Source organism: Cygnus olor, chromosome 4, assembly GCF_009769625.2.
Source record: "Cygnus olor isolate bCygOlo1 chromosome 4, bCygOlo1.pri.v2, whole genome shotgun sequence".
Lineage (NCBI taxonomy): Eukaryota > Metazoa > Chordata > Aves > Anseriformes > Anatidae > Cygnus > Cygnus olor.
This window is the reverse complement of record NC_049172.1, coordinates 77,121,878-77,144,473: the sequence shown is the minus strand read 5'-3', so window position 1 is coordinate 77,144,473 and position 22,596 is coordinate 77,121,878. Positions and strand designations below refer to the sequence as shown.

The 22,596-nt window shown below is 42.2% G+C and overlaps 1 protein-coding gene across 4 annotated transcripts in view; it reads left to right on the top strand.

The window, feature by feature from the left end:
* Window positions 1-22,596, top strand: part of ZNF638 (zinc finger protein 638) — a 55,450-nt gene that overhangs the window by 18,430 nt on the left and 14,424 nt on the right. For 2 of the 4 annotated variants that reach the window (XM_040554969.1, XM_040554972.1), the window contains exons 3-19: window positions 3,598-3,659; window positions 3,937-3,975; window positions 6,483-6,787; window positions 8,239-8,579; window positions 9,588-9,734; window positions 10,106-10,237; window positions 10,582-10,640; window positions 10,813-10,856; window positions 12,020-12,091; window positions 12,886-13,062; window positions 13,155-13,226; window positions 14,209-14,261; window positions 14,993-15,124; window positions 15,285-15,413; window positions 15,742-15,783; window positions 17,486-17,626; window positions 18,699-18,824. In XM_040554969.1, the coding sequence (XP_040410903.1) occupies window positions 3,598-3,659; window positions 3,937-3,975; window positions 6,483-6,787; window positions 8,239-8,579; window positions 9,588-9,734; window positions 10,106-10,237; window positions 10,582-10,640; window positions 10,813-10,856; window positions 12,020-12,091; window positions 12,886-13,062; window positions 13,155-13,226; window positions 14,209-14,261; window positions 14,993-15,124; window positions 15,285-15,413; window positions 15,742-15,783; window positions 17,486-17,626; window positions 18,699-18,824 (2,073 nt within the window). The remainder of the gene's footprint in view (window positions 1-3,597; window positions 3,660-3,936; window positions 3,976-6,482; window positions 6,788-8,238; window positions 8,580-9,587; window positions 9,735-10,105; window positions 10,238-10,581; window positions 10,641-10,812; window positions 10,857-12,019; window positions 12,092-12,885; window positions 13,063-13,154; window positions 13,227-14,208; window positions 14,262-14,992; window positions 15,125-15,284; window positions 15,414-15,741; window positions 15,784-17,485; window positions 17,627-18,698; window positions 18,825-22,596) is intronic. The other 2 variants (XM_040554971.1, XM_040554973.1) reach the window with 1 other exon arrangement.

Genomic DNA, 22,596 nt, shown 5'->3' with positions numbered 1-22,596 from the left:
GCAGAAGTACAGACTCAGCTAGGGTTCATTTTCTTGCCGAGGTTGACACAGAAGCTGCGCTGCCTCTCGGGAGAGAACTCGAGCGGGTTACCTGATGTCACGTTATTGAACTGACAGAACTACAGCTGGCTGCGAGCCCCGGCTCCTGCTCCTGGAGGGGCTGCCTGCCGAGCTGCAGGGGCTGTTGGTGGCTCAAGCGTGCTGTCTGCATCGTCTCAACCCTATCGCCCTTGTTCTTCCAGCGTGCCTCTCCCATAACGGTAGTGAAACTCAGCCAGGGCTTTGTTTTGGCTTGGAGTTGAAAAATGCTTCTGCTGTTCCCCAAAGCATCCGATCAGTTCTCCCTGTGGTTTTTATTTTCTTATGTATTTAACTTTGCTTAATTATTGAGGTCTGATGGAATAAAGCTGAAACGGCCTTGAGAGGTCTGCGGTGTTCCAAAATCATCGCGAGTCGTGCACTGAGCGCAGCTCGTACCGCTCAGCATGTACATGCATTTTATAGTTCTTTTGTAATCTGAGAAGAACCCTGAACACCTCTCCTGCAGCGCTATTTATAGGGATTTGGAGGTGGTGTTGTGCTAAGGCTCTGCTCAGAAGTCAGAAGTTACAACATCTTCCATCTGCGTGGCACAGCCACTGAGGTTGCTGTTGGAAAAAGCATTTCACGAGCCCTGCGGCGTTGTCAGAAGGCACGTGCTGGAGAAGGTGGGCCTTTTGGCTTTAAAAATGGATTTGGCAAGTCAGTTGATTCTGAGCCGACTTGTGGACCTGGGAGGTGTTTTTAGAAGCGTGTGTGTGTCCTGCGGGGGTTTTTCAGGGAAGAATTATTTTGTCCTTGGTTAGATGCGATCTCACCTCGGTGTTCTCTGCTTTCAAATGTATTTCCAACCTCCCCGACGCATGAAAACCTTCTATGAATACTTCACAGAGCAGCTTCGCTTTCAGCTGGAAGTTGTGGTTATACTGCAGCAATAAGGTGTCCAAAACGTCGTTTTGGAACAGAGCACGGCTGTGATGTTAGCGGCAGCAGGGATCGCGTTTGCTGGAAGCCCTGTGCCGATGAGTAGAGCACCACGTTACAGGGTTGTTCTCCAGCTGAAACAGATTTAAAGCGAGGGTCCTGGACCAGACGACTTCCAGAGGTCCCCTCCGACCTTAACTGGTCTGTGTAGCGGTGCCTTGGGCTGTAACCTGCACACAGTCCTGCGGGCTCGGGGTTCCCCACAACGGGAATTGTGCTTGTGGGTACATTGCTGATGTAGAGGGACAAAACACGGTCCCGGTCTCTTTTACTCCGGGCGTTTCTGTAACTGGTGCTGGGCTGGCACAAGTACCCTGAGACCTGCGGGTCCTGCGGAATTAGGTAACGGCAATAGCGCCCCCAGCCAGCGTGGGTTCGTGGTGCAGCGCTGCTGCTGTACGAAGCTGGCTGAGGGCTTCCTCGTGCCGGGAAGGATCCGTCTGGGGGAAGGATCCGTCCGGTGGGACAGGCTCGCCGGAGGGACTGGAATCTTTCCGAAGACTGAGAAGGGCGAGGAATTAATCAAAGAGGAGGAATACGCATAAATCGAGGCTGCTGCGATTATATGAAACGCAAGAGGGCATTGGCACAATGAAGACTTGAAGAAGAGAAGAATGTCGGTTTTGTGAGGGAGGAGAATATCTCGTTGTAGGCCTGCCAACCTCCTTAGTGCCCGCTGGACCGGGAGCTAACCACCCGGGGAAGCAGAACGGCCTCCGCCGGCCCTCGCGGGCACTGGGTGCGCTTTCTTCGTTCGGGACCGCGGAAGCGGGGCAGCTGAAGCCCCATTGCCTTTTGTTTCCGACAGCTAATTTGTTTCAGCCCTTAAGTAACAGTTTTTCCCATCTAACTTTAAGACTATGGACAAATAGCATTCTTACGGGTGGGGTCGCTCAATAATAGCGTGTTACGAGGACGCAAATAGCTTATCGCGGGGAATTGCTTGCTCTTTTCACTCGTACGCGTGCCGTGTGCTTCCCGTGCGCGCAGGTCTGCAGCTGCGTTGTCCTAGAGCCTGCAAGGTGTTTTAGCTGCTGTTAAACCCTTCGTTTGCCAACTCCAACTAGGGGACTGCTGCAGAGGGGCTTGTGAGTAACGTCTTCTGCCGGTACTTGGACAGTGGGAATGTTTGTACGAGCGCAGTTCGTGGTGTCCTGAGATGGTTAAGCAGTGTGCCTGTTTCTTCAGGGCATGGAAATAAGTCTTGCGCTTAAAATAGGTTGTATTTTCTGTAAAAACGTGTGCAGTGTAAATAGTTGGGGTAGCTCTCGTAGCAGATTTTAGTGCTGGCAGGCTGGGGGTGTAAGCGCAGGGAGCGGCTGTTTTCACCGTGTCCTCTGGGCTGGCAAAATGCACAAAGCTAACCGTGGTCGCATTAATTCCTCCCGCCTCACGTGCTGTGAGTAAGCCGTCACCAGCTTTTCTCTGAACCAGTGTGTTCAGCGTTTTTTCCAATAAACAAGAGATACTGCTCACTAAATGTTTTATAACCTTTTATGTTATAAACCAGCACGTGCTTTCAAAAGAATCACGTAATTTCAGAACAGCAAGGTATTTTAAAAAGCTTGGCCTGTCAGTTGCATTATTCAGCCATTATTGTATCTAAAATACTGAAGCAGCAGGAAGTTGGCCTTTAGGGATCCTTAGTGATTGTCACGACGATGTGGTACCCTACCGACGTGATACCCTACTGACACGATCCCTACCGACGTGATACCGCACCATTTCAGAGCAGTCAGTAGCTCTTGAAGAGCAAGCTAACCGGAGCAGTTGCTTCCACTCGTGCGTCAGTTTAGTCCGGTATTACTCCTGTGACTGTGAAAACAGCCTTGGTGCGTAGCTTCCTATAGGGGAACTAAGTTTGTGTTTGCCCTTAACCCTGCGTATAAGCAATTCTCAGGCCTGAGGTCTCGCGTTGTACTTGTGGATTAGTCTAATGCTCATCCCATCAGCTGTTCCCCAAATAAGGCTTCTGTTAGGCTTTTTCTGTGTGGAAATTCACGGCGGGCGACGAGATTCATTGGGCTTTTGAATGACCTTTAGTTGTAACGTGCTATTAGGAGTGATTGTGCTCGAAGCACTGGTAAGTCACGCTTCTATGGAAATGATACTTGGCTTGCAGATGCCACGTTATGTCAGGTTCTCTGCTTTATTCAGCTTAATTTGCTGTGTGCGTGTTCATACAGCCTGACAACTTGTGAAGACTGCTGATAGCTTTCCTGTTTTCAAGTACAGCCGGCTACTGGATCAACCCTTTGTGTTAGAGATGTGGTGCCAACGGCGCAGGGTGTTGATGGAAGTAACAGATTAATGTAATGCGATGCATTTTGTACAGTTTCCGCTTAAATTCATCCGTGTTCCGTAGCAGCCTTCCATAATCATTAACCGTTTCCATCGTTTGCGTAGGGAGTGGTAATCTGAAGTGAGAAACGTGACCTCGACATCAGATAATTTGTTAGTACCGTTTGCTAGCAATGGAAGGTAAAGTATGACAGCGCTTCAGTAAAGGTTGTGGTCAAATGCTAACGTTTTCCGTGCTAATCGAACTTCTGTGGATGTCTTCTCTCCAACTAGGACTGGATTCTGCACCAGAACACCCCTTCCCACATTGAGAGCTGCCGCCAGTTGCGTCAACAGTAAGGAATTTGTTTAAAAAGTTCATTTAGTCTAAAAAGTGCTTTCTGTGCATGCGTGTGGTCCCTCAAACCATGCTGGCTGGATTTCCGTGGTTCGGATTGTCAGTATCTGAGCACTGTTCTAAATTCGTTTTAGACTATTAGGTGAAAGAAACTGGCACGTGGTGCTGCTGTCCTGAACGGGAGCTTAGATCTGTAACAGCTGCTGCATGTTAGACCAGAGCTGTGCCCAGATGTAGCTCCCTTCACTGACAGTCGTGTTTTTCACATTTAACAGATACCCCGACTGGAACCCCGAGTCTCGTTCTTCAAAGAGGTAACTGCTTTTTGGTTACTGGTTGTTTTTAATTTGTTACTGTTCTAAGTATTTGGTAATTAACGCGATTAATTTTCCTGCTTTGTTCACTGACGAGCTGTATTGGCGGCCTCCTTGCCTTTTTGTTGTAAAATGGTGTGGGGCGTTGGCGTGGTTTTTGCCCTAAATTCTTCGATAAGGTGAGTGGCACGGTATCCCGAGTTCTTTCACAAGAATGAGAGCAAGCTGTAGGAAAGTCGGAAGGCTGGCACTGTCAGCAGCGTCACCGCGGGCGTTTCTCATAGCCATGCCTCAGTCTGTCGTGATCAAACTGAGGGATTTCCGACTCGTAGACCTAAGCTTTTTTCTAGTCAAGCTGCTAACAGGAGTGGCTTAAAGTCTATTTGACAATAGGCTTGCCCGTGCTGGCTCCTTATTCCCCAGACTTTTTTGCCCATAGATCCCTTGGGAAGCTATGGGATCCCAGGCTGAAAAAGCAGTGGAATTGATGAGCTCATGTCTCTTCTGCTTAAAACTTCTTCTGTTTATGTTTTTTAAAAAACACACCCTGCAGACTAATTCTGCTTGAATCTCAGCGAGATTAAATTATTTTATTGCTTCAGTGTTTGTACCTACTCCAACTTTAACACAAACAGGAATGATAGGACTTTCATTTTTGCTGGCTTGTCCTGTGACTCCCCATTAATTAGACATGCTTTGTGGGAAGCTGACTATTAGTTGGAAGAAAAGAAAGCTGAAAATGTAGGTCAGGTTAATTTGCAGAGTGTATCCAAGGTCACTCCATGTTAATAAACAAAGAGCAATATAATGTTAGAGGGAATAAAACAAACTTTTGAAGCTTTCATGGAGAGTAATTATATTTTAAAACTTCCAACTGAAATTGCTGCAGAGCTGCAAGTGCTGCTGCTGTTGGACACACCAGGGATAAAGGGAACTGCCCCGAACTGGAGGAGCTCAATAAACCGGCCAAACATTTACTAGCACTTCGAGAGTGATCTGTGCTTGCAGGTGGGGCAAGAGTTGTCTTTTTGGGTGGTGCTTCCTTGAGTCCTTGCTGATGACAGCACGTCTGCAGCTGCAGAGTCAGAGCACAGCTGCAGGCACCGACGGCCGGGCTGCGGGTGCAGGCTCAGGGCAAGGCGGATGAGCTCGCTCGGTGCCGTGACCCCCTGGTAGACGGCTTTGTGCTGTTTTATTTTTATAAATGGCTTTGTTTTGCTAATGCATTCAGCCATTTCTGTTGAGCACAGGAATAACAGGATTAATGTGGCTTTTTAATGGTGTTTGAAGGTTGCTAATTAAATACCACTGTCGGACGTGCTGTGCAGGACGCGTTGGAGCATCATTTAGGGGACTGGAGGTTTTTCAGCCGACCTCAGCTAGCTGCTGGCCAGAGAGGTCTTGTCGGCCCCTTCTCCGGTCTGCCAGGGGTCAGCCCTCTCTCCTGAACCTATTCCGTCTCAGAGGAACTTGGCCTCTAAAACAGTGATAGTAAGGCTGGACGTGGTGACTCAGTAAGTGCTCGCTCTAGCTTGCCGTTAACAAACTTAGGAGCCTGTCAGTTGACGTGTGTTGGTCATGGTGTGCTAAGACTTCTGCGTTTTGGTTGACCAGCATATTCTCTTCCCAGTGAGTCTAGTTGTGCTGGGCACGCATGCCACGTCAGTCATTTCCCGGTGTGTCTCTTAGTTTTGGTGCTAAAATTACCGGTGAGATTCTGCTTTTTGTTCTGAGCTGAAGGGCGTGCTACATCAGCGACTCTTCGTAATGTGAGATCTCTCAGGCACCGTCTGCTCTACCTGGCTTTGAGTTCTGGGGCAGGCGGGGGATGTTTGTCATCGCAGGGTTCAGTACGGGCTGAAAAATTGCCAAGTGGCAGGCCAGCGTGCTACAGCCGAGCACTTGTCCTAGCTTACCTTAAGTATTTTGGATAATTTAGAATATACTCAGTGCGTTTTCAAGGTTTTCTCTTTTACTCCTGTGATCTGTTCAGTCCTCTAAGAGGACTGTTGCTGTGATGGATCTCATCCCATGTTCTTTGTCAGCTTGACGTCTCTCGATAGCAGAAGGATGCATTAGATGTGTATTTAAGTAGTTCCGTGGAACCCGTCTTTCAGTCTCAATCAGTCTTACAGATGTCACGGTGCAAGGTTGCTACCTTCCAAAGTAAATTTGGAAGAAGCAGGGAAAGTATCTTTCGTCATTACTCTTTTATGTATTCTTTTCCTATTTCTGTTCATTTTTCATAGCCCTGCAGCTTGTAACTTCAGAGCTTTCTTTACAGCTTTCTCTCCATGCAGGTATTTCTCTCCCACTCGCTTCTTTTCAGTTCTGTCTATTTAATATTGGTGACGTGGTTACTACAGAAATAGAAGCATGTTTGTTAATAAATCAGGCTCTAAGCATTGTTGATTTTTTTTTAATTTCTCCAGAAAGCCTGTTTGAACAGACTGAGGTTAATTATTTTCTGCTGTGGCGGAACTCATTGAATGCCTTTATTCTGATAGAAATGCTGGTGACAGAAAAGAAAACCAGACCCCGAAGCGCCGCTCCAACTCTGCCAGTCCCAGTCCCAGACGATCGAGGGTTGCAGGCTCCAGCTATGTTCTCCGGCGGTCGCGATCGCGATCCAGGAGCCCCGGCCGCTTCAGGCCAACAAGACCAAGAAGTCGAAGCCCACGGCAGATGCGACGGCTCAGCCCTAGACACAGGTCAAGGTCACCACAGCGGTCAAGAAATCTGCTGAGAACAAGCCCGCGACCTCCGAGGTCTTCCAGTAATGACTGGTCCAGGAGGGCAACCCGATCTCAAGGTACAGGGTGGATACCACTTATTTAAATGCAATGTTACGCATTCACATTGAAGCTTCCTTTAATTTCAGGAAGACAGAGTTGATTTCTAGAGGTTTATCTGTCATTTTTCACGGCAAATTTCTGTTTTTAAAAACGACTTCTCCTTTTGCTGTTGCTTTTTGAGGAGTGTGCTTAGCAGAAAACAGGCATTCAGAAAGATAAAAAGTCGTCCTTGCCTAGTGTCAGAAACTGTTTAACGGTTCCAAATCACTGCTGAACAACTCTCTTTTCTGAGTGTTTGCTCAGTTTTTAAGCCAGTAAAGATAGTTAAGAACTGAAAACGAGTGAGGATGCTTGCTTGTTCAGCATCAAAAAAAAGTAATTTTGCAAACGTGCAGTATGGATGTGGAGAAAGAAAAACAGATGCTCAGAAACTGCATTGAATGGAGGTGGAATTTATGAGGAAAAGATGAAGTTTTCATAAATAATTTAGTTGGCATAAGGGCGTGGTACCTGAAAGACTTTCCGTGAAACATACTTCATAACATTTTGTTGTACCACTTTGTGACTCTTCAGTCAGCTCATTTCCTCCAGTTTGGTGTTCTAGGAAATTTTGAGTAAACTCAGTTCCTTGTAATTAATTCTGAGTTCAGTCTCTGCCTGAAATACAAGTATGTTTGGAGGGTTTTGTTCCTTTTTAAATTCTGAAGAGAGAAACAAAGGAATTTTAAAGGGTTGATTCTTTTTTCTTTGATCTGGGTACTGCGCCTTTGTTGTTTGTGTGCTTTAAGGAAATTAAGAGCAAGGGAGCTCTTATGGGAAAGAAGCTAGGTGAAGAGTTGTGAAGGGACAGGCATTTTCAAAGAGATATTTATAACAGTAAAATACTGTTCTAATGTAGTAGAATAGGTAGAAGAGGCAATTGATAACCAAAATATAAATTTTTCACTGATCTCTGCAAAAAGAAAGCATATGGGAAATTAAAGTTGTATCAGATTGTTAAAGAGCAATTTAAAACAGCACGTTAGTCTGTAGGACAAAGTGATAAAGAGCAAGACAGTAAAGGATACTGAGTTTAGCAGAGGGAATCAATCCAAAAAGCACTGCAGTGCATCAGTATGCGAGAGAAAGATCAAAGACTTGAAAAGTTTTTTTCTTTTTTTACGTTCCCTGACATGCAAAATTATGCAGTCGTTCCTTGCTCAGCCATTAGGCTTCTCGCAGATGATATTGCCGATGTCACGCCAGCCTAACTAAAAATGTCAGGTTATACAACAGCACAGTGAAAATAGTACAGAGGTTTATTATTTATAGGCCAGCTCTGGTAGAGTGTGATTAAGGTTCTCTAACTTCAGCAGGTTGCAGGATTGAGTCAGGAATAGGTAATGAAACTGTAGAAACCAGAACAGCAGTGTAGGTAAGGGCTCTTAAAAACAAATGAAAACGGGTTTGTTTTCCCTTCCCCTCACAGACAGAAAGGCAGCTTTGGAGGCAGTAGTGAAAAGTTTAGGACCTGGCTTTGTAGCGGAGTTCAATAAGCATAAATCACTTCAAGCAGCTGGGCTAGGATCCTCGGGATCGGGAAAATCACCACCCTCTCATGGACTCCTAGGGAAGATGCCTGGAAATATGAAGAAGCCACTGAAAACAAGTGTTTCACCGAAGGCTGCGAAGAAGGACATGCTTTCTCTGCCTGGGTCAAGTTCTTCTTCTCCTGAAAGTGATGATTCGCCCCAAGACAAAGAAATGGAAGAGGATGAGGAAGACGTACCTGCAGGAAGCAGCGGGCCTCGTCCTTCTCCTTATAATAGGGTGAGTTTCTCAGTATTTTTCTCTGTGATTGTAAGTATTTGCTTTGTATCTCATTGCAGGGGGATCGTGTGTAGAAGGATTAACCGTTCTCTTTGCTGATTCTGTGTGATAGATAGTGCTGTGTTAATGCAGCTTCGTGCTAAGTACCACTGCAAGCACTTTGTAACGGATGGGAAGCACTACAGAAGGGTTGGTTACACCAGCAGAAAGAAATTCCAGTTAAGCTTGGGGCCTTGTGCTGCTGTGCGCTTGTTTGTATAAATGGTGCGTGATGAGCTCTGCTGGAAGGTGTTACCATGTAAGTATAAGCAAAGGATAGGAGGCAGAAAGTATTCATTTTCCTGTCGTGCACAGAAGGTGAGGCAGAGGAACTTCTTACTCCTCTTGTGAGAAGGATCTTAAGCCAGTGTCGACTTAGTCCATCGTATTGACCATTGGGATCTCTCGGGCACGCTGCACCTATAAACCAGGACACACTGCACCTATAAACCAGACTTTTGTTTTAGTTACTATTGGGTATCTGTGGTAGATGCAGTTGTCCTTGGTAGCTCCTAGCCTCTAAATGATAAGGGAAGAGAACACTGCCTGCTGGTACTGAAGGCTAATAGATAGCATTGAAAGGAAGGTAGTGGAGTTGGGCAACTCTTTACCCATATAGCCTAGACAGCTGGAGTTATGCAGATTTTTAATACTTAGTAAAAACAAGACGGTTGGACACTGTTACTTGATAATCCTCTGCGACGGCACCTAATAATCTGAAGGTTATTATTGTCTCTGCTCATGGCAGGGGGTCGGAACTAGATGATCTTTAAGGGCCCTTCCAACTCAGGCCATTCTGTGATTGGAATTATGGATCTGCCCTTGTGTTAAAGAGCAAAAGCCTCAAAACACCTCAGTGAGCTAAGCAGTTGGTCTACTCTGGGGCAGTTTCTATTGCAGATTGTTGTACTTCGTTGTACTGGACTTAACATGGAAGTTGTTTATTTTTGTTCTATTTTTAATTTGTAGCTGTTGAGAGAGGAATTGCTGAATTGTGGGACAGTCCTTCAAATATCTGATTTACCTGATGATGGCTTTTCAGATCAGGATATTAAAAAAATTGTTCAGCCATTTGGCAAAGTTAGTGATCTCATTGTACTTCGCTCTAGGAACGAGGTAAGTTTTCCAGTAGAACGTGTTTGTGTGAGAATGCAAAAGAAATTGTCAAGCAATAAAACCTGTAGTATCTGTAACCTCAGCTTGTCCTTTTGGATAAGGCTTCCTAAGCAGGTTGTCGTTAAAGATCACGTAAGTAACCTTGGAATAGCTGGGAGTGTTAATTTTATAATGCTACCCGAGTCTTAATCGTTCGAGGAGCTAGGTTCCCTTTTATGTAATACTGCAGTCTAAACTTTTCTGTCAAACTTCCCATGAACTTAGGGAGCACACACAGTTCTATCGTGAGCAGATTTTCTAAAGAAAAATTGCAGAAAATTGCATCTTGTACCTACAATATAAGTAAAGACTGAAAGTGCCGTTTATTTTAGGCCTACTTGGAAATGAACTACAAAGAAGCGGTGATAGCAGCTGTGAAATACGGTGAAACTGTGCCGGTGCTGGTGAATGGGAAACGGGTGAAAATAAGCGTAGCAGAAAAGCCAAAAGTATCTCCTGGCCAGGTAAGCAGTATGTTGGTGAATAACATATTTTGTGTGTAGCTTGGAATTTTAATCCAAAAACCAGTGTTCTTAAGAAAAATACTTGTTTTAAGTAAAAAAGTAAAAAAAAATTTCTTAAGAAAAATACTTGTTGTTTTAGTTGATAATTTTTAATTGCTTTTCATGAACACAAGTCAAAATACATATGAAAATCCTCTTGTGAATTTCAGATTTGAGCTTTCTGTTTTTCTTGGTTCAGATTGCTAACTGTGAATGGTATCAGTTTAACAAACAGCGAAAGATGCGACCTATACAATACAAAGTGTAAGTGATTCAATAAAAGTTCTTCTTTCTGTCTGCTTTAGGCCAAAATGAACATCAAAAAAAGGACTCGGATTGTTAAAAAAGTTGCACCGAGTACAAAGTAAGTGCTGCCATTACATCCATTAATGTCACTGTTAGTGATAACCATTGGGAACCAGATGTGCTCATACCTGTGTGTTCTACCGGTATTGAACTTTTTAAGCTATTTTGATATCCGTGAATTGTCTTTGAATCTGATTTTTCTTTATTTTTTCCCCATCTGCTCATAATAGGAAACATCAGGACACCACCACTAAGACAACTAAATCCATTACAGGTGAGGCCTTGACTACCTTGTATCTGATGATACCTTTGCTATTGCCTCTGCTCTTCATTCCCATTTCTTTGTTTTTATGAGTGCTTTATTTAATAGTGACCGAAAGCAAGTCCAGAGAGGTATGAGAAAGCAACGAGCGTATACTTTCAAATGTGGTCTTTTTCATGTAACCTGGCTGCCTTGAGAAACACCCGTCAAGCAGCAATAATAATAATAATAAAGACCCATGCTGATGCTCTGTAATTTTAAATGTTTGCCCCTATCTATTCATGATACATGTGGTGTTTTATCCTCCATGAAATTTGTGTAATTCTTTTAGTTGCCTTTGATATAACGCATTTAACATTGCCTTTTGCAGTTAGTGCTAGTGCTTCTCAGTGTCTTATTATCCTTATACGTTCAAGTTGCTTTTCAGTTTATGCCCTGGTCATCTAAGGATCCAGACAGAAATTATTTCAGTTATTATTGCTACTTAGTCTGGCAGAAACACCTGTATGCCACGCTTTTTAGTACTTTACTGAAAAAAAGGACAGACAGTGGCAAATACATGAGAAGCCAACGAGATTTTACATTTACAATTTACGAGATTTTGGCGTTACTAACACACTGAAAATGAAAGCCAAATCATTGTTGTTGTTTATTTTTTGGCTTTTCTTGGCACTTGTTTTGAACGTAATTAGGGACCAGTCACTAATTTTTTTGTTTTGCTGGGAAAATTCAGTCAGCTAAAACTTACGAGAATGGTGCCGTTTGAAGTTTTTTTCATTTGTTGGTATGGTCGCTTCTGAATCCAGTTTGTAGAAATAGAATTAAAATTCATATAGCAGTGCTTTTCAGAGCTGTCTCAGGTAGAAGCTTACAGGCATTTAAGAGAAAGAGGAAATGAACTTTTTTACAGGAGTAGGGTTGTGTCACCAGAATCCTAAATAAATTCATGAAGCAGAGTAACTTTTGTGACTTTCATTCAAGGTTGTTGTTGAATTAACTGATTTTTTGGGTTTTGGTGCTTTTTTGTCATACCAGTTGAATTGCTGCAGATCAAATGATTTCAGTATATATTTTCATACTCTTTACTCTTTTTTTTTTTTTTTTTTACTCTTACACAAATGTAAGACTTAAGAAATAAGCATTTCTGCTGACTTGTTTTTGGATATTTTACGTAGGTAAAAAAGAAAAAACTAAGAAATCTGTGGTGACAAGAGATAGTAAGATCAAGAAAACTTCAACTACTGCAGGTAAGACAAATGAGAACTTTCACTCTTTCCTTGGACCACACACAGAATCACAGAATGGTTTGGGTTGGAAAGGACCTTAAAGATCACCTGGTTCCACTCCCCTGCAGTGGGCAGGGCCCCCTCCCTGACAGGGAGCCCAGGCTGCCCCCAGCCCCATCCAGCCCGGCCTTGGGCACTGCCAGGGATGGGGCAGCCACAGCTCCTCGGGGCAGCCTGGCCCAGGGCCTCACCACCCTTGTAGTGAAGAATTTATTCCGAATATCTAATCTAAATCTATCCATGTTTAGTTTTAAACCGTTACTCCCTGTCCTATCACTACAATCCCCGATAAAGAGTCTCTCCAGCTTTTTTGTAGGTCCCCTTTAGGTACTGCTGTCAGTACAGGTGCTGTTCTGCTGCCCTCCACTTTCCAGATGAGATATTTAAGGTAGTGAGTCCAAACCTTTCACACCTTCCACTGAGTTCGCCAGTGCAGTAGACTGTTAGATAGGCGTGCACCCTTCTTGCACCGCGTGACTTTGCTAATAGTGATAATCAATGCTGCTAGTAGATCTGGAGTAGCAAAGAAGCAGGGAAAGGAGATGAGTTTGAGGAAGCAAAATCATCTTACCCTTTCATGTAAAGACAGCCACAGAGTTGTTCTGGCGAAGCTGGAACAAGCTGGTCCTGTGTACACATTTTCTGCTCATTTGCGACAGGAGGTCTCTGCCAGAAAATTTTACAGTGCTGTTGCAAATTAGTTACTGCAATCCATCAAACTGAAAAAAAAGCTTTATTTTGCCGTTACCTTCCAGGAAATTCAGTAGAAGATAAGTCTGAAGATCTTCAGATCTCAACAGAAGCTGAAATGGAAGCTGGGGAAGTTGAGCTGTCCAACCCAAAGAACGTTACGGAAGCAGACAAAGTTAGGGAGCCTGTGAAGGTGGTGGAGACTCCGTCCAAAGGAATTGATAATCCTGCATCTTTACTAGGTGATTCTGATACGATAATGCTGTTTTAAAGTTACTTTGCTAGGTGTAAGTTACATAAATTTGACATTGTGATATCTTAAAATGTTTTGTAGAGAAACTTGCAGAGACACCTCAGGTGGCGGCGGTGGACTTGGGTGAAATTAAGGAGGCTTTAATTGGTCAAGGTAAGTTACAAACTGACAGTGTTTTTTCATTTCTTTCCTAATCCTCTCTGCTATTTTGAATTACGTCAGAATAGTATCGAGGCCAGGAACTCCTCAGAAACAAAGATGACACAGGATATCAGAGAAGGAAATTGGTTAGCTTCACTGACGGAAACATAAAAGAACAGTTTTATGGGACTGGGACTGAAGAAGAGTGGCCAAAAAAACCTCAAAATTCACATATTTTTAGCTAGCATAGTATTTTTGCCTAGACCTTTTCAGTGCAACATGGAGTTTTATTTGCAACTCATCAGAGGAAAGGAGTAAGGTCGTTTATGTATTCTGTTCACAGCCTCGCCACTAAATCTTTTAATCTTGTTGCTTTACAGTACATGCTTAGGAGCTGGTTCAATAGATCCTATTTTCCCAATATTTGTAACTGATGAGTAACAGAATTTGTTTTAAACATGGTGTATCTTAATTCTCAGTTATTATGCACATGATAGTGGTGGATATAAGCATTTTACAGTAGAAGGGATTCTCCTTTAACTGCTCTGATTGGTGTTTCCCTGTTTCCTGCTGTTCATGTTCTTCTGAGCCTCTAAGATTTTTCTGTGGACTTGTCCCAGGGAAAAGAAAAGAGAAACAACGTGGGCACATGCTGGGCACCTACATTATCCCAGAATGCCCGTAAAGAAATACAGTGGTTGCGATTATTCAGCTGATAAGGCCTTAATGTCAGCAAAGTGTTCGAGTGTTAAACAAAGGATTTAAATTTTTAAAAAAATCTTACTGAAGACCATTCTTTTTGAAATCTTTTACAGAGCACTGCATGCATCTCACCAATGTAATTTGTCTCTGTGAATTAAATGATTACGTCATTTTTCACCTCTACAGTAGTGATAAAGCATATGGATAGTGCAAGGAGTTCGTAAAGCTCTACAGCATCTAAAGAAAGCTGCTGAACTACTAAATTAACAACCCCTACTTTTTTTTTTAATAGAAGCTACTGTAGCGACTGTGAAGAGTGAAGAATCAACAGAACCAATTAGCAAGGTCAGTCTAAAAGTGCTTGAATCTGTGGATGCTGTAGGCAGAGATTTGGTGCAGGTTTCCAAGTGATGGTTCTGCTGTCTGAAAACCTCCAGTTTTAAATCCTTTGTCTGTTAATTTCTTGTGGGAAATAGTGACTAGTTTATTTTCTCTGTGCTGTTGTTGATTTGATAGACTTCTGGCTTTTTTCCTCATAGTTTGTTGACTCTTCCTTTACACCAAAACTACTTTTTATACTGTTCATTGCCCTTCTATGGATTTCTTCTAACTCTCTTATTTTCTCGAGATGTAGGAATTGCATGTACAGACCTGCAGTGTTTGACATGTGGCCATATCACGGATATAAAGTAATGGCATAATTACAGGGGGTTTTGGTTTGGTTTGAATTTTTGGTGAGATGGCAAGAGAGAGATCAAGGTTTGTACAGAATTAGTTTAACCTGGATACATCCACAATTAGGCGATCACAATTAAGGTGATTACATGACATAATTATGGAGAGGGGTAAAAAAAAAAAAAAAAAGTATAATGTGCTTTGCTACTAAATCCTAAGAAGGTTTAAATATTCTTTGGTTTTGGGGTAATTGCATGTATAAATACATGCTCTTAAGCAAGTGTTTCATTCAGTTTAATGGTGGTTTGACATAGTAAAAATAAATGCCCTCTTTAGTCATGTAGCAGTTTTGGTGTAGAGTTGAAGAAAGAACAGTAATACTTCCTTTCATTTGTTTACAGGAACCTGATGATATATGTGTGGTTCTTATTTCAAACTTGCCTGAGAAAGGTTATTCTGTCGAAGAAGTTTCCAACCTAGCAAAGCCATTTGGAGGACTGAGAGATGTGTTAATTTTGTCATCTCATAAAAAGGTATTCCAGTGTGTATCTAGTAGCGTTTCTACCTGGAGAAGCAGTAAATATGCTTCTAACAAATGTAAATGTGATAATGCAATGTAGCAAACATTGATAGGAATTGTTTTTGCTAAATTAGGGTTTCTTTTTTATTGTTTTATTTTCTTTATTTTAAAAGGCATATATTGAAATAAACAGAAAATCTGCAGATTCCATGGTTAAATTTTACACCTGCTTTCCAATGTCACTGGATGGGAATCAGCTCTGCATCAATATGGTGCCTCAGTATAAGACTATAAAAGATGAAGTAAGTAATAAAATATATTGACATTCTATGATATGTGATAACACTTCAATATAGAGCAGGATTTTGTTTCTAAGCTGACTTTTGTACACTGCCCATTCTGTACCTTCTGATAGCATGTCCTATTGAGGACTTGTTATGTTAAATGTCTTTTGGGGTCCTGGTCTGATACCAGAATAACACAGATGTCAGAAGTGCTCAGGCTATCACTTTTACTAATAAAGCAGGAAAAAAAGTTGTCATTTCAATTAGGGAGTCTGTGATTCCCAATTAGCTAATGAAACTGTATTTTACTGTTTAAATCTTAAAACTTTTTTATTTTTTTCCTCAGGAATCAATATTTACTGCTATCATCAAAGAATCTGACCCTAAGGTAAGTTGCTGACAATCAAACTTTTCTTCAAAATACTATCAAAATACATTAATATAAATTGGAATCAGCTTCTTTCATGGTGAAATAATAGCTAATTGAGTTATCTAAGCTTGCTGTTGAATTAAATGTTTATATATGTATTCATGGGTGAATAAGCATGGAATAAAACGAGTAAATGATTGCTTAGTTTAGCTCCATGATGCATGAGGAGCAAGGAATTAAACATTAAGTAGGAGTCCTCAGAGAGCCTCTCCTTCTGTTAGGGCTTTTTCACATTCTAACAGCGCGCTTGTGACCGCTGTAGCTTGGAGAATGTGAGCGTTTGCCTGTGTATAGTGGCGCCCATTTTTCTAGTATGTTTTATAGAAAGGTTTATCTTTTTTTAATTTAACTGTCAAAACTACTTCTGCTGTTCAGCGTGGAGTGTCTCCCTTATTGTCCCTCCTGTTCCTTCACACCTTTCTCGGTGCAGGCTGGCAATTGACATGCAAAGCTTTTTTATGCAGTGTAGGCTCACAGAGGCCTTTTCTGCAGGTAGAGGCTAATGGAATAACAGCTTTTATTATGTGAGGGAGGGCTGGTTAAGTTTCTAAAAGACACGCAGCTTTCAAGTATTTAAAGGTAAGACTTGTTTAAGATTTCAGAAGTCTACTAGTACCTTTGGACTTTGTGCCCCAGGGCCATTTCCTTGGATGCGGTACAAAATAATTAGTGCCAGGCATCCTTATATCTTTCTTCCAGTAAAACACGGCTGAGGTTAGCTTTCCGTTTGCAGTCAGCCCACTCTTATGTTCTGCACCAGAATCCTTCCTGGTAGGAAGAGACTTCCAGGTCTCCTCTGACAGCTTGTCCCCATGGTGGTGGTGATAAAGGAACCTTCACCAGCAAGAAAAACTTTCCAATTAGAGTGGAATATCCTATTACAGCAAAGGCTCTGTTGCAAGAAGCGTACGAGCCTACCACGTTGTGACTGAAGTGCTGCCCTGGGGAGGACATTCATCCTGGGGACATCCAGGTTAGCGGGGAAGCCTCCGTGCCTCTGTAGCAGGGTTGGAGCTATTCAGCCACTTGCTCTGTGTGTTTTGGATGGATATGTAATTAAATCTTCGTAGCATCTCACTATCAAAATTTGTTCAAATTGTAGTCTGACTGAAATCACAGGTTCTTAATCTGCGCAGGGATTCCGTAAGACTGTTTGGAAATTGACAAACTCAAGAAATTATATTTGACCAATGATCTTTTTGTCATTATAAACTGTTCAAATAAATCAAATTCTAACTTAAAAACCACAATCATATACTCTTTCAGGTGGGTTTCTGTGCCTTGACTGGTTTGCGATCTGACTAGATAATATGCTTTTCAAAATACCAAATCTCATTTGAACTTCAGCAGTATTTTGTAGTGTTCCTTAGAGGGACTTTTATTGCGTTGTTTAAAAAATTAAATGATAATTTAAAATAAAACACTCGACATTTTTAAGTTCATTATTCTTTACTGGGAGTTATATCAAATTCTTTTGATGTGGTGCATAGAAAGCTGGAAAATCTGGTGTGAATCTGAAAATTTGAACGTTGGATGCATGTGAATGTTCTTCTTGGGGATCTGAGTGATCTGGAAGCTTCCTGCGGCGCTTTCCTAACCTAGTTCAGTAGATGCTTATAAAGAATGCTGGAAAGTTAAAGAACTCATCGCTTTTCTTTAGGTAAATACCGAAGCTATACATCATCAGTTTGTGCATCTTGGAAACTTACCAGATGATGGGTACAGAGAATTTGAAGTAGTTTGTGTGGGACTTCGATTTGGAAAAGTTGATCATTATGTTGTGCTGAAGAACAAAAACAAGGTAAGTACTATTTTTTCCTAGTGCACAGTACCATGTTAAAATAAAAAAATTAAACTTTTAACCTCCCAGTATCAACAGTGTTCTGCTAATGAGAGATCAGAGTTCCTTAACTGAATGTAGGCTTTCTTTCCCACTCACCCTGTACAAGAAAATAGCTTATCGTATCTGTTGGGGGCTGCAGGGAAGGAAAAAAACAAACAAAACAAACTTCAGGCTGTTATCTAGCCTGAACAATCCAAAAACAGTTTAAGGTCTGAAAGTAAAGCTTCCCAAATGGCTGGAAAATTTATTAACCTTTGACATTAGAAGGGTATAAGTGATGGAGGGCGGAACGAATTCCCATTTACTAGGAAGCTTGGGAAAAAATTAGTTTGGGAAAATGTCAGAATTGCTCTATTTTTTTTTTATTCATTAAATACTTTGTGATCTGATTTTCAGTGGACAGAGACCTTTTTAATTTTTGCAGAAAGATGAGGGATAATTTACATAGGTTTGCTTTTAAAAAAAAACCAAAAAACTCTAAAACACAACTTGAATTCAAGGTAGAAGACTCATGTCACATTGTATTCGATAGCTTAAAGGTAAAGAAGTGAGAGATTTCCAGTACAGTGTATAAACTTCTGAATTTAGTTCATTTTTACCATTTTCTTGATATAATGTTACTTTTTTTTTTTATGGCCGTGCACTTCCCCTAGTAGCTTATGGGAAGATGCTCATCAATTACAGCAGAATCAAAGCTGAACGTGTCTGGGAACCAGAAGGCTGGACACGTGGGTAGGAAAGCTCCAGGCTCCCCTGTTCTGTGCTACAGTTCTTTGCTTGCTTCTACAGATAATTCCAACACAAGATTTCTTCCTTCAGCCTCACAGAAAGAAGAGAGTCCAGTGTTCTCCATATCCAGAGCAGTGTTTCATCAAAAATGCTGCTTTTAGCAAATGTAAAATCAGGATGTTGAAGCCTTCAGAAACTAAATATCCCCTGCTATGCCAACTTAATTTATTAAACTCGTTCTGCAGTACAGAAACAAGATAGAAGGAACAGTTATTTGAAGCTTGTGCTTTCTTCATTTTAGGCAATTCTACAGCTGGAGAGTCCCAAGGCAGCTAGATCAATGTACTGCTTCCTGAAACAATATCCCTACAAGATGGGTGAGCATACGTTGAGCTGTATGTTGTCACCTAATGGAGAGTATGCTGAAGTAAGATTTCTTCTTTTTCAACAGTACATTTTTGTGCAATAGTACAAACTTTCTGTAAGGGCAGTCAATGAGGATAACGTCAGAATTTCCTTCGGTATTTGCTGTTGTGGATGAGAGTGAAAACTGTGTAACTGTGGGGTGCTGAATGAACTAGTCTGAACTCTGGAATGTGACATACGTGTGAAAAAGTATGGGTTGCTGTATGGTTTTCTTCTAAATCTGTCTGAATTTTACAAATGTTATGGAATCTCTTTCAACTGATGAAAGCATTCCATAATAAAAGATGAAAAAGAAGAAAGGAAGAAAAGTAGCTGTTTAGTACTGGTTAGAAAAGAATTTATGACTGAAATGATTAGAGAAACTCTATTAGAGTTGATTTGTCTTTTAACAGTTCATCTACTTCAGTCCTTTTTTGATTCCAGACTCAGTTGCTGTGTCAGCATTGATCTGTGGGCCTACAGCTGCTGCTGTTTTATTGCCTGTAGATGAAATTACTTGCAGCATTCAACAGCTCCCTGCTAACTTCTGGTGATTTGCTGAAAGAACAGTAAACTGCAGCAGCTGAACACCAGAGAGAGGGAAGTTTAGTGTGTATTGCACTGGGTAAAGAGCTCTGAGCAAGAAACCTGAACTGTCTGTCCAGTGGCAGACTCTCCATCTCTTTGCCGCATCTTCCACATTGTGTTTATCATAGGGGGATATAGGTTGGTTTTTGTTCATCTGAATTTCAAATAGGTTTGCTCTTTGTAGCTTACATATAACTGCAAAAGCACGGACCAGCTAAGCAGTTCAGTCTGAACTGTTTTCTGTCAAGATACAGACTACAAGCTGTACGGTTATCTTAAGCTGAATTCTGTGCTTGTGAGGTAGATAAAGCTCTTACAAGGGGTTATCCGTGTGAATTCCATCCTTGGAGCTCTCATTCCCTGCGTGTTCCTGTTCATTTTCAATGACATGACTTTGAGATACTGCTCAAACAAGAGGATTTGCTGGAGGGGCAGGGCATCCCTTCACTGTTATTCAACACCGGGTAGAAGTTTAACTTTAGGTGCCTAATAACAAGGGCATCAGTCTGTTACTTCAACACAGGGAAGCCAAATATATATAAATCACTCAGATGCATACTTCTTGCTGTGCTGACCAAGCTGTCGGTATTCTTGCCAATCACCACAATGATTTTTTGTATATTCTGAATTTTATTTTTTGAGAACAGGTTGGGTACTGATCGTAGACATGTATTATAGTTTGTTCTCTATTGCATTGGCAATTTCTTGTGCTTTGTTGAAAAGCATCCTTATTTACAAAGTTTGTAGGGTAGCTGTATGGTGTTCGGGATTCACATTTTAAATACGTAGTGTGGCAATAGATTTTAGGTATCCGTGTTTGGTAGGGCTCTCTTGCAGCTAAGTTGCATCTCTGATGGTGTAGGATATAGGGTGCACAACCACGTGTGACTGGGCACGCGGATGTTTTTGAGCGGATTCGCAGTGTCCCTTTCCAAGGAAATTAGCAGATGCCGTGCATGTGTAGAGTCCAGTCTAAGATCAGTTACCTGTTTCCTGCTCTGCAAGAGTGACTCTTTGAAATGTCCGTAGGGAGTCTGTGGTCAGCTTGGCTTCCCAGCTCTTCCCGTCCGTACCTTCTGGGCATTCACCTGCGATTCAGCACAATAACGGTGAAAATGCCTTTTAATTCCATAATTGATTCAGAGAACTGGTTTAAATTTTGCTATGAACGCTCCATCTCTACCGCGCGAGCCTTTTCTTGTGGTACTGTCGGTGTGGTGCATCCCCCAGGAGCCCTGCAGGCCGGGGGCCCTGCGGGTGATGCGCTGCTGGATGTGCTAAACCCAGGTGAGCACGGGGGCACTGTGTGCTCTCCTCTCCTCTGCTGGATGCAGGAACCTGCATCAGATGTCCCCAAGAGGTTTTTCTTTCTCCCCCCCACTGCAGGATGCTGGTTCTTGTTGCGTGGGATAAAGTATGTTGTCTTCCGTGCCACTGTATTTTGTATTTCTTTTTATGTAGTGAACTTGAGGTCTTTTTAAAGAACATAAGGTAAAGTTGTATCAGGTCGTCAGATGCATTTAAGTGTAATATTTTTTATTAGACTACCTGAGTAGCTGAAGAAAATAACAAAGTCTTCAGGCTTATAAGCTCTTTCCCAAGTCTAACAAAATGTAATAAGGTCTCGTAGCACTGGAAAACAAGCAAAATACCATAACTGAAGTGCTTCTGCTAAGGAACGCCTGGCAAGGATGCACTGTGGGAACACTGAACCAAATCTGCTCGTTGCAGCCATTCCTGTGCCTTGTGTTGGAGCAGCAGAATAACGTGCCTTTGTTGCTAGAAATGTTACATCAGATCAGAGTTCAGTGCCAACAAAGAATGGCATTCAGCTCTCTGTTTTCGAAGTAATATTTCTTCCCAGCTGTGCGCTCCGGGGTGATTCGGGGTGCTCGCCTGACCTGGGGAGGTTGGGGACGATGGGGACGTTGGGGACGTTGGCCAGCCAGCCAGCAGGGACTGATGCCAGCGGCGCAGTGGTGGTAGTAATGGAAGCGTTGCTTAATCAACTGTAGTTTTGTTTTTGCCATTTTGCTGATGATGTCTGAGTTTTAATATTGCTGAAATAACAAAAATACACCTGTGGGGAAACTCTTGTAACAGTGAATGTGCAGCTGGGTACAGAATCATTGCTACAAGGGGTGTAACTGCTCTTTGTCAGTAAGACTGTCCCAGCCTTTTCACGCATCAGTAGAAATCTGTACGCTGGAGGTGTACTTCCCAGCTTCGTTTCTATCTCTATCTGAGAGGGGGAGAAAAATGCCTGCGCCGGTCCCCCTCTTAAAAGGGAAAACTGCATTTTTCCTTCATTTATTCTTCGCTGCGCTTTGAGTCAGGGACCTCGGCGGTGGTGCAGGATCTGGATGCTCTGGCTAAGTACCAGAGGAGCGTTGAGCTTGGAGCCCCATTTGACCTAAGCTGTTTTCTCTTCTCTCTCTCAGAAGGCTCTCTGAAGGAAAAACAAAGCTATTTTTAATCTATTATAACATGCTTAGATGGTGCTTTGACACACTATATCTGGAATATGTGTTCTTAGAAGGGGAAAAGTAAAGGCTTCAGAAAAAAAAACGTGCATAAATAAAAGAGTAACATGAACTGTATGTGCATTGAATTAATCTGAAGTTCTTTTATTAGGGACAGTCTTCAAATGAGTTTGTAGAATGCCTTTAGAAAAGAAATTTCAACACAGTTTTAAAAGTTTTTGGATTGCTTGGACCTGTGCTGTGAACTGTGATAGCCACAAAGCTCCGATAGATGGTATTCTTTTTTTTTTTTTTCCAGAAGATGTTATTTCATTAAAATTATTCTGTATATCAGCAAATAGAGAGGCTTAGTCATATTTAAGCAATCGATACTATTTTAGCAAGTTTTAAGGAATAGAATCTGGCCTTGGATTTTCTGTAGATACTTGCTTAACTCGAAATGTGATTTGTCTTTCAAAAGGTGCAATGCTGTCGTTTTCAGTACGGTACCTAGCTGTCAAGCTAGCTGCAGTTTACCTGAGCTCTGCAGCTCTTAGCATCCTCCCCAGTACAGGAAAGAAGATGCTGTCTGGGAAAAGATGCTTAACATCCTCTCTCCCCAAAATACATCACGGGCCAAAAGCTAATTCTGCTCAAAAACCCATCTTTGAAGATGAGGCGAGTGAAACCACGGGTGCTGTGCCACACGTTCTGTCGAGCAGCCTTCTGGTAAAACCTCTCACC